At 36.1% G+C, this 12561-nt stretch overlaps 1 protein-coding gene across 1 annotated transcript in view; it reads right to left on the bottom strand.

The window, feature by feature from the left end:
- Positions 1-12561, bottom strand: part of LOC150004748 (cadherin-related family member 3-like) — a 126035-nt gene that overhangs the window by 84716 nt on the left and 28758 nt on the right. The window contains exons 5-6 of the mRNA XM_090284924.1: positions 8917-9011; positions 6612-6719 (exon numbers count right to left, since the gene is read on the bottom strand). Of these exons, the coding sequence (XP_090141050.1) occupies positions 6612-6719; positions 8917-9011 (203 nt within the window). The remainder of the gene's footprint in view (positions 1-6611; positions 6720-8916; positions 9012-12561) is intronic.

The raw sequence follows: 12561 nt of genomic DNA, 5'->3' as shown, positions 1-12561 counted from the left end.
CCAATGAAAGGGAAAGAGGAATCCCCAGAAAGAGTGGTAGATGGAATAGACATAGCCCAAATGTCAGACATGGAATTCAAAACTATGGTGGTGAAGAAGCTCAATATGCTCGAAAACCTCAAAAACAACTATGACAACCTCCAAGGAAGTTACCAACAGCTCCAAGAAAATTACAGAGAACTTATGGAGAACTACATCAGCATAAAAAAGGACATAGAAACTATTAGTAAGAACCAGGAAGAAATTAAGAATACAATCTCTGAACTGAAAAACACAGTAGAATCAATCAAAAGCAGGCTAAACGAAGCAGAGGATCGGATTAGTGAGTTAGAGGACAATGTAGAAAAAAATTCCCAGACAATACAACAAAATGAAAAAAGATTTAAAAAGTATGAAGAAAATCTAAGGGAATTACAGGATAACATGAGAAAAAATAATATCTGGATCATTGGAATAAAAGAGGGAGATGAAAGAGAACAATGAATAGAGAAGTTGATAGGAGAAGTAATGACAGAAAATTTTCCTAACCTGATGAGAGAAAAAGTCATGCGAGTCCAAGAAGCACAGAGAGTCCCAATGAAGAGGAACCCCCAAACGCCCACTCCAAGGCACATTATAATTAAAATGGCAACACTCAAAGACAAAGAGAGAATCCTAAAAGCAGCAAGAGAAAAAGAGCAAATAACATACAAGGCAGCTCCGATAAGGCTATCGACCGATTTCTCAACAGAAACACTACTAGCCAGAAGGGAATGGTCAAAAATATTTCAAGCAATGAAAAACAAAGGCCTACAACCAAGAATATTCTACCCAGCAAGGCTCTCATTCAAAATAGAAGGTGAAATTAGGAGTTTCTCAGACAAAGGAAGACTAAAAGAATACATCTCCACCAAAGCAGCATTGCAAGAGATGCTAAAGAGAATGCTTTAAGAAGAAGAAGAAGAAAAAAGAAAAGGAGAGGAACACGGGTACAAAGGGGAATGAATAAAGATATGTCAATAATGACCTTAAATGTAAATGGATTAAATGCTCCAATTAAAAGACATAGGGTAACGGAATGGATAAGAAAACAGGACCCACATATTTGCTGTCTACAAGAAACACACCTCAAAATAAAAGACTTAGACTGAAAGTGAAGGTATGGAGAAAAATATTCCAAGCAAATGGACCTGAAAAAAAAGCTGGGGTAGGAATACTTATATCAGACAAAAGAGATTTCAAAGCAAGGGTCATAAAAAGAGACAAAGAAGGACATTTCATAATTCTTAAGGGAACAATCCATCAAGAAGATATAACACTGATAAACATATATGCACCCAACATAGGAGCACCCAAATACATAAAGCAAATACTAGAAGACCACAAGAAGGATATTAGCAGCAACACACTCATAGCAGGGGACTTTAACACTCTGTTATCAACAATAGACAGATCTTTGAAGCAAAGAAACACCAGATATACAGGCATTGAACAACACACTAAACCACATGGACTTCACTGATGTATATAGAATCTTTCACCCAAAGAAGCAAAATATACATTCTTTTCAAATGCACATGGAACATTTTCAAAGATAGACCACATGATAGGACACAAAACAAGTCTCAACAAATTCAATAAAATTGAAATTATATCAAGCATCTTTTCAGACCACAATGCCTTGAAACTAAAAATCAACTTCAAAAAAAAAAAAAATTAAAGACATCCAAACTCATGGAGAATGAGTAACATGCTATTAAATAATGAAAGGGTTAACAATGACATCAAGGAAGAAATCAAGAAGTTTCTGGAAACTAATGATAATGAACACACAATAGCCCACAACCTATGGGACACAGCAAAAGCAGTCCTGAGAGGGAAGTTCATAGCATTATAGGCATATCTGAAAAGGATAGAAGAATCTCAAATAAAAAATATAACCCTAAAGCTATAAGAACTAGGACAACAACAACAAACAAAGCCTAGGGCAAAAAGAAGAAAGGAAATCATCAAGATAAGAGCAGAATTAAATGATATAGAGACTAAACAAACAATTCAAAATATCAACAAAACTAGGAGCTGGTTCTTCGAAAAAATTTAAAAAAAAATCGACTAGCCTTTAGCCAGGTTCATCAAGAAAAAAAGAGAGAAGACCCAAATAAACAAAATCAGAAATGAAAAAGGAGAAATCACGATTTATACCACAGAAATACAAAGGATTGTAAGAAATTACTACAGACAACTGTATGGCAAGCAATTTGACAACCTAGAAGAAATGGACAAATTTCTAGAAACATATAACCTTCCAAAACTGAATCAAGAAGAAGTAGAAAGTCTCAACAGACCAATAACAAAGAAGGAAATTGAAACAGTAATCAAAAGTCTCCCAGCACACAAAAGCCCTGGACTGGATAGCCTCACAGGTGAATTTTACAAAACATTTAGGGAAGAACTAACTCCTGCCCTCCTCAAACTATTTCAAAAAATTCAAAAAGAGGGAAAATTTTAAACTCTTTCTACGGATCCAGTATTACCCTAATTCCTAAACCAGGTCAAGACCCAACAAAGAAAACAAAACTACAGGCCAATATCACTGATGAACATAGATGCTAAAATCCTCAACAAAATATTGGCAAACAGGATCCAGGAACACATAAAAAGATCATATACCATGATCAAGTGGGATTCATCCCAGGGATGCAAGGATGGTTTAATATTTGCAAATCAATAAATATAATACACCACCTAAACAGAATGAAAGACAATAAATCACATGATTATATCAATAGATGCAGAAAAAGCATTTGATAAAGTACTACACCCATTTATGATGAAAACAGTCAGCAAAATGGAAACAGAGGGCACATACCTTAACATAATTAAGGCTATATATGAGAAACCTGAAGCCAACATCATACTTAGTGGACAAAAACTGAAAGCATTCCCCCTGAGATCAGGAACAAGACAAGGATGTCAGCTCTCTCTACTCCTATTCAACATAGTGTTGGAAGTCCTAGACACAGCAATTAGACAAGAAAAAAAAATAAAAGGCATCCAAATTGGGAAAGAAGAAGTAAAACTATCATTATATGCAGATGACATGATAGTATACCTAGAAAAACCTATAAACTCCACTAAAAGACTACTCGATATAATAAGCGAATTTGGCAGAACAGCAGGGTACAAAATAAATATACACGAATCTAAGGCATTTCTGTACACCAACAATAAAATATTAGAGATAGAAACAAAAACGAAAATACCATTTACTATAGCAACAGGAAAAATAAAGTACCTAGGAATAAACTTAACCAAAGTGATAAAAGACCTGTACTCGGAAAATTACGTAACATTGAAGAAAGAAATTAAGGAAGTTATAAATAAATGGAAGCAAATCCCATGTTCCTGGATGGGAAGAATCAACATCATCAAAATGGCCATACTACACAAAGCAATTTATAGATTCAATGCAATCCCTATTACAATACCAATGACATATTTCACAGACCTAGTACAAATACTTCAAAAATTCATATGGAACCAGAAAGACCCCGAAAGCAAAAGCAATCTTGAGACAGAAGAACACAGCAGGAGGAATCACAATACCAGACATCAAACAATACTACAAAACCACTGTAATGAAAACAGTCTGGTACTGGCATAAGAACAGACATAGATCAATGGAACAGAATAGAGAGTCCAGAAATAAATCCAGGAATATACAATCAACTAATATTTGATAAAGGAGGAAGGAACATAAAATGGAGTGAGAAGAGCCTCTTCAACAAATGGTGCTGGGAGAACAGGACAGGGACGTGCAAAAAAATGAAACTAGACCACCAACTTACACCACACACAAGAATAAACTCAAGATGGATCAAAGACTTAAGTGTAAGCCATGACACCATAAAATTCCTAGAGGAAAACATAGGCAGGAAAATTTCAGATATCCCACGTAACAATATTTTCATGGATACATCTCCTAAGGCAAGAGAAATAAAGGAAAAAATAAACAAATGGGACTACATCAAACTGAAGAGTTTCTGCTCAGCAAAAGAAAACACCAGCAAGATGAAAAGGAAACCAACTGTATGGGGAAACATATTTGCCAATGGTATCTCAGACAAGGAACCCTGATCTCCAAAATATATAAAGAGCTTATACAACTCAACATCAAGAAAATAGACAACCCAATTAAAAAATGGGCAAAGGACCTGAACAAACACTTCTTCAAGGAGGATATACAGAGGGTCCATAGGCATATGAAAGTATGCTCAACATCGCTAGCCATCAGAGAGATGCAAGTAAAAACCGCAATGAGATACCACTTTGAACCAGTCAGAAGAGCCATCATCAACAAATCAACCAACAAGTTCTGGTGAGAATGTGGAGTAAAGGAAACCCTAGTGCACTGCTGGTGGAAATGCAGACTGGTGCAGCCACTATGGAAAACAGTATGGAATTACCTCAAAAAACTAAAAATGGAACTGCTTTTTGAACCAGCAATTCCATTGCTAGGATTATAGCTGAAAAATTCTGAAACACCATTTCAAAAGAACCTATGCACTCCTATGTTCATAGCAGCAATATTTACAATAGCCAAGTGCTGGAAACAGCCTAAGTTCCCATCTGTAGATGAGTGGATTCAAAAACTTTGGTACATTTACATGATGGAATACTATTCAGCAGAAAGAAAGAAGGAACTCCTGCCATTTGTGACACCATGGATGGAACTAGAGAGAATTATGCTTAGCAAAATAAGCCAAGCAACAAAAGAAAAATACCATATGATATCACCTGATACAGGAGACTAATGAACAACCCAAACAAAGGAATGAAACTGAACCAGGAACAGAGTAACAGTTATTAGGGGGGATGGGGGAGGAACAGAAGGGGGTAAGTAGGGGAAGGGTTTAGTAAAGGAACTAGTGTAAATAACCCATGGACATGAACAACGGGGTGGGGATTGACTGTGGGAGAAGGGGTCGGCTGGGTCGGGGAGGAGCAATGAGGGAAAAAGTGCAACAACTATAATAGAAAAACAATAAAATTAAAAAAATTTTTAAAAGAGCACCACACCAAGATAGGTAATTAAAATGTCAAAGATTGAAGATGAAGATGGAATCTTACAAACAGCAAGAGAAAAGCAGAGAGCTACCTACAAAGGAGTTCCCATAAGACTGTTAGCTGATTTCTCAAGAGAGACTTTGCAGGCTAGAAAGGATTGGCAAGAATATTCAAAGTGATGAAAAGCAAGGACCTACAACCTAGATTAGTCAATCCAGCAAATCTATCACTTAGAATCAGAGACCAGATAAAGTCCTTCCCAGACAAGGTAAACCTAAAGGAGTTCATCATCATCAAACCATTATTATATGAAACATTAAAGGGACTTATTTAAGAAAGGAGCAAGACTATGAACATTAAATGGCAATAAATACATAACTATCAACAATTGAATGTAAAAAACAAACTAAGCAAACAAGCAGAACAGAAACAGAATCTTAGATATGGAGAACATTGGGATGGTGGCCAGAGGGGAGGGGGATCTGGTGGAATGGAGGAAATTAGAAGTACAAATTGGTAAGCACAGAATAGACAGGGGGATGTTAATAGCAAATATAGAAAACGAAGTTGCCAAAGAACTTATACATATGACTCATGAACATGAACAAAGGAGGGAGGATTGCCAAAGGGAGTCGGAGATGCTAGGTAGAGGGGGCAAAGTAAGAAAAAGTGGGACAACTGTACTAGCATAACCAAAAATTAATTAATTAATGAAAAAGAAACAGTGACCTTTCATTCCCTGTGATGACAATAACCCACTGAACCACACCATTCAGGGCATGAATCAGATCTTTAAATCCATGGAACAAGCCATCTAGAAATCAGCACTTTAACAGTTGCTTTATGAAACCTTTTCTTTCAGTTAAATCACATGCAGGATAATTTTCAAATACCTTTTTTCAAATCTGCTTTATTGTAACAGCCTCCATGCTAGCTCTGACCAATAATTTCTTTATTATTTCCTTAATTTCATGTATATTTAATACCTGTGTTTATATACTATATGTGTTTATAGCCAGACACAAAAGGCACATGGTGTGTCATTCCAAACATGCAAATCCACAGAGATAGGAAGTGGGTTAGTGGCTGCCAGGAGCTGAGGGAGATGAGGGTTTGTAAAGCTTCTGCTAATGGAGACGGGAATTCTTTCTGGGGTGATGAGATGTTCTGGAATTATTACAAATAAAGGTGATGGTGGCAGAACTGTAGAAATGCACTAAATATTGAATTGTGAGCTTTCAAAGAGTAAACTCTAAGGTGTGTGAATTGTATCTCAATAAAGTTCTTCAAAAATGACAAAAAAAGAATATATTACACTAATAACACCTTATTCTGTTGCAATTTCAATACATTTTATACTTTAAAACTATTTTCTTTGCTGTTTTTAAGAATGCCTTTTCTTTAGACTTACATCATAAGTAATTGTTCATATTTTACTTGTTTATTTTCCTTCTCAGAAAAAAAACACATTACATTGTAATGAAAATTTAATTAATGAATTTCAGAGACTACATCTTCATATCCAATTTTCAAGGGCAATTAAAAGAATATTTTTATTTTCTTGCCTGCAGGTAAGAACTGGATCTTTATTGTTGACATTGATGAGGAAAATCTTTAGATTCGCAGCAGTGAAGAGTCCTCCAGGATCAACCACTTTCACAGCTAGTGAGAAACTGAAAGTGAAACCACACAAAAGACAGTTAATATTTCATAGTAACTAATATGCTCTCACAGAAATGGAAACTCTGAAGCTTAACTAACCAGTTAAAACAATTAATTCATTAAATTGTCACTCATACCAGTTATTTTAACAGTTGGAAATGATTGGTACTTCATTATGAACCAAATTAGTCAAATCTGTTGAAAGGACAAGCAGGAACTTAGAAAATCTGTTCATCCTCCTCAATTAAAAAAAAAAAGGCAAAGTGTACTCCTCACCCTGGTAGAGAAAACAAAGATAGAGTTATGGGGTCTTTCCCTTACACACAGACCTTTCAATTCTGAAAACTGATGACAAATGCAAAGGAGAAGGTGATAAGAATACTTCAAAACCATATAATAATTATGGGGACACATTGGGAGCATTAGATGACAAAGGAGTGTTATTTTAGCAGAGATGTGTATGGCTTTGAGGAATGAGAGTAAGTGCAACAGAAGAAAAATGTATCCTAATGGAAAGATGATTGTTTGTGTCCATAAACTGTGATCTGGACAACGATCCTGCTTTTCTGGGACTGTCTTGTTGTAGCACTGACAGTCCCACACACATCCCAGGAATCTTCTCAGTCCCAGACAAACCAGGACAGTTGGTCACCCTTTCAGAAAGAAGAAAAATTATTCTACCTTGAAATGTACTGATAGTTGAGGCCAAAATTACTCTTTTCTTTTATTAATCCTAAAAATTGAACCAGTTCTCAATTTTCCTCCTATTTTATAATTTTTCTACCAGAAGGTGATTATTTTTTATATAACTTCATAAAGCCAATTCACTTTTAAGAATAAAGACATTTTAAAAGTAATTCTGCAACATCTAAATTATAAAAATGGAAGGAATGAGGTGTGGACAGAATTCCACAGCCCAAAGACATCAAATTTTATTTGGTCTAACTGGACTCTGGAGAGTTGACTACAAGGAAGCAAGGAAACAATGAGCCCTTCTAACTCTTGCATCAGCATTTGAACAAGCAATTTCATGGCCGCTATATGTCCTTTGAAGGGAAGGAATTGATAAGAATCAATGAAGCATTCCAAAATGTCCTTCATTCCCACTTCAAGGTCTGCTCAGGGACCCTAGAAACTCTAGAGTCTCAGATAAAATTAAGGAATGGGGTTCTCTTTGGAGAACTCTAGTAAGAATCCATTTATAATTTTAGCCAAATACTTATTTATTCAAGTTCTACAAGCAGAGCTTCAATTTTTGTGTCAACTCCTCTGATTGCAAAGACACTGAAAAAAAGGAAAGTTTAGTTTTCACTTATCAAGAAAAAATTTTTTAAACTTTCATTAATTACTTTTATTCTCATTTGTTAATAAATCTTAAGATTTGTAAATAACTTGAAATGTACATAAACATTTTCCATGAGGCCAAAATAATAAAAGAAATGGAATGGAATGGAATTCCATTCCAGAGGAATTTGGGAGTAAGAAAAAATGCATAAAAATTTTAACAGTTTTCCTATCCCCAAAATATATAAAGATAATACAAATTTAGGAGAACTCTTTTCCAGCAGATTTTATGAATTCAGCAGGAGAAAGTACATCCTGTTTTTTAATTCTTAGGATATTTACCATCTTCAACTTTTGTGATCAGGAAGAATCTCCTTATGAGAATCAGGAGCAAGCTTATTGGAAGAGCTTAATGATCCATTTGCTTTTCCTATAAAGCACTTCGATGCAGAACATAAGACTGGAAAAGGTGGTAATAGAAACCATTATAAAAATAGAAACAACTACAAACCAATGGCTACTCATTTGGCAGATGCAGAGGAAATAGGAGCAAATGTTAGTTAATTAACTTTTCAAAGTTGCTGGATTACATTGGGAGTGAATTCTGTGTCCCAGCTGTCCAGAGAGAAGTCCCCACTGACTTCCAACTCAGGTCACAAACTCTGCCACTCATATTGCCTCAATGTTTGGCTTGGGGGTGGGCAGCAGAAGAACAGAGAGGGGCCAAAACAGCTATATCTAGTACCTAAAGAAGCAAATATGCAAATATAGTTTGGATGATGATTTCATATTTAAGGCAATGACAACAACACTTTCATTTGGGAGCCCATTAAGGCCAGAGCAGAGAAAACATTCTCACAGAAAGAAGTATGAACCAGAAGGCAGACATTTTGAGTGAATAAAAAAGCCAGTATCAGTATTTACCTTCTAGCTTCCCTCTCAAAATCAAAAGCTGATGCTGTAGAAATGGTTCCAGTGCTGTCAATTGTGAAGCCAGAGTTCTCCGGGGAAAGGAAGTACTGTTTATCGGACAGTAAAAAGAAGACAAAATATTACAGAGACACAAACAAATTCCCTAACCAGATGGTGTGCGCCAAAAACCTGGCCTGAAATCTCTTTGTGCTCTGGGCCCTCCTGCCTGCCCCATGTATGATAGGTTCAACATTTGTCAATAGCACTGATGATGAAATTATACTCCATTCAACTGATTCCAGGACAGACAACCTGCCCTTAAATATTACAAATGAATTTTCCTAATCTCTTAATTCTGTATGCTACCTAAACATTTTCCCTTATAAGACTTCATTCAAAGCTAAAATTAAATTGAAAGGAGCTACATTTAGAGAAGCAAGCTGACATAATGAGAACTCAGAAATTATTAACTTTTTTTGTGGTTCTGGAGGTACGTTTTGGGGGAATGTTAAGAAACAGCAAGCTGTAGACGGAAATTCTAAAATCCTGAAACATCTCTTTATCTCATTTTCTGTGGGATAGGTACTGGCAATGCTTTATCAAGTTGTTTTTTCTTAGTGTCCCATTGACATTCATTCATACTATCTTCCAGTTAGTCTGTTAAATGCTTTAAGTACAGTCTTTTAATTGTCATGGAAACTCTGTCATAGGTACTCATGTTACTCCCATTTCACGATAGGAGTACTGAGGCTTAGAAAATTCAAGGGGCTTGCCCCGAGTCTAAGAGCTAAGCTTTTAGTCACTTTACATAATGCCTTTCTGCTCACCACATTGCATCCTCTAAGACAACCTTTTGCTAAAGAGGAAAGGTGAGATCAAGGTTTCCAGATGAGGTGAGGGTCAAATTATTAGAAAAAGCTGGGGCAAAATCCATTAGAGGATTAATATTGGGGGTTAATATACTGAGTGCTACTGACTAAATAATTGTGTAGACCCAGAGATAGTTTAATAGAGAAAATTAAACCCAAAAGTTTTGCAAAGCAACATAAAAATTGTTTGGAAAAAATAGTGACCTTTTAATTTATTGATTTTCTGATGAATCATCATGTCCTAATTAATTTAAATTCATGCCAACCATTTTTACAGATATAAATAAGATTAAATTGATTTCTGTTTTTTTTTTTAACAGTGCTGTGGAATATTAGCATTCAGGAACTGCAGGAAAATCCATCATGTTTTACTTTTCGGGCAAACACAGGAATAATGATGCCTGTTTCATGGCTCACAAGCACTAGGTCTGGTTATATATAAATGTATATAATTATTTTTAAGTCATCTACATTTATGTTTGTAGCTATTCAAAAATTTGCTGTTCCCAGTTTCATTTCAGTATTAACATGGTTGTCAGCAACAGTTTGAAAAAAAAAACATATATTGAGAAGCTGTATTTTTATAATGTTTAATTTTTCATAAAATAAGATAGTCTTTAAAAAAAAAATTGATGGCACTGATATGCACAACAGCTGCCTGCCATTGTTCCAAGAAGGTTGGAACTGGCAGTTGCTAGGCAGCCAGGGCCATCGCTGGGAAAGCCACATAAATGAATGATCCCCTGAATAGGAAGACAATTCAAGGGATGAGAAATTAACTCTCTGAGGAGCCGAGCAATTTAAATTCATTCCTCATCCCCCAATTTATCTGTAATTACACTATCAACTGGTATGGAACTATCTGGGCCATAAACATAACAATGGCAGTCCCATTCCCAGGATTCCAGGTGTGACAAACAACTCACAGGAGAGAATGTGGGGTAAGGGGAGACTTGGGTCCTCCTGAATGGACTTAACTTTAAAACCCAGCTTCTCTGGAAGACTTGTTCATGACTATTTGCTCCCAGAGAAGCTGGGGAATTGGAAATGTCAGAGCCTGAACTGCAAGACAAACACAGCAAGGAGAGTTGGGGCCTTGGAACTTCAAGAGCAGCCACACAAGCACCATGGCTGGGTTCCCTGTGTTCTTAGCATCAGTGACAATAAAAACAATGACTGTGATGGCTGCGAGTTACTCTGACCTGGATTCTGTGCTCAGGATCTTCCTGAATTCTCTCACCTAACCCTTAAAGTGATGCTATGAAGATGGTACTCTTCTCAGCCACATTCTACAGGTGGGGAAACTGAGGCTTACAAATGTTAAGGAAATGGTCCAATAACACATAACCAGTGAGTGATTATGCTGAAACCCAAACCCAGGTCTTTCTAACTCCAGAGCCATTGTGTTATTCTCCCTGTTTTCCTGGGAGAAAGGTGGTAAATATTTCTTTTTTTAAATGTTATATTTAAAAATGTTTTTAAGTGTTTTGTGTGGGGATTGAAGGAATCTAGTTGGCTGAAGATATAGGAACAGAGCAACTCAGTGCTACTGTTTACAGAGGAAAAAAAGAGAAGGGAGGAAAATGGAGGAGAGGGGAAGGGAGGGGAGGGGAGGAGAGATTAGGATGGACCCCTGAGAAACTTTCAAAATTTGAAGTTCCATAGAGGAGGATAAACCAAGAAAGAAAAAAGAAGGAGTTGTCATAATGTTACGGAAAAAAAAAAAGGGAGAGAGTTTATTATTCCATAACACTAGTAATATTATCTAGTTTTTCTCAGTATTATCTGCCAGGCACTATTCTAAGCCCTTTACATGTATGACCTCATTTGATTTTCATAATAGCCCTGAGGTAAGTCCTATTATTAACCCCATTACAAATAAAGAAACTGAGACACAGAGGGGTTAAAAGACTTGCCCAAGGTCACAGAGACAGAAAGTAGTAAAACCTAAATTTTAACCTAGGCTATCTGACATTAGATTTGAACTCTTATGCTGATATACTGTGTTTAATCTGTTAGTTTGACCCAAGGTAATATTTTCTTGAAGGAATTAGTATATAGGCATGATCTGAGTGAATTTTTTTCTACATAACAAAATATTCTGTGGTTATTCTAAAGCACAAATACTGACTAATCATTGACCACATATAAAACCTTTTCATGGGGATATATTTTCAAGAATATATTTTTAAACTATAAGCACAGATATGATTCTAAACTAAACATTAACTATGTTCATGTAATCCTGCATTTTAGTCCTAGACCTATACAGAAAGTAATAGAACCTCATCCTCAGCATTTTTTTCAATTGAAGCATTGAAAGCTTTGGAGTTTCATGTGAGATCCTTTTTACTTTCCTCCAAGTGTCAGGGCACTCTCTTACATTAACTTTACAAACAAAAGGAATAGTCTGGTGCCTATACACTTACACTGGACTGTTAGAGCCCTCGTCCTTCCTAGAATAAAGCCTTATTAATCATATCTAATATCTTGTCCCAATGGTTAGCTAAAGTTAGAGACCCCTATGCAAGCATTCATCCTACAACCTTTGCTGACAGAACCCACACTCGGCCTCATAATTCTTCTCTACACTTCTGAGAGCCTCTAATCGTCAATGAGAGAGTTATGCAAGTTTAAACTAATCTGTCATCTCTGGCTGAACCAGATATTCTCAGTGGATTTACCCAATTGTTTTATCATATATGCAATAATGATTACAGCATTTGCAAAGCTAACTTTACAAAACTTTTTGCAATGTTTCTCAGCCTGTGGCTCATGGATGGCCCAC

The sequence above is a fragment of the Furipterus horrens genome, unplaced genomic scaffold (genome assembly GCF_987537825.1).
Source record: "Furipterus horrens unplaced genomic scaffold, mFurHor1.1.pri manual_scaffold_7, whole genome shotgun sequence".
In the NCBI taxonomy this organism is placed as follows: Eukaryota; Metazoa; Chordata; class Mammalia; order Chiroptera; family Furipteridae; genus Furipterus; species Furipterus horrens.
This window is presented reverse-complemented; position numbering and strand designations above follow the sequence as displayed.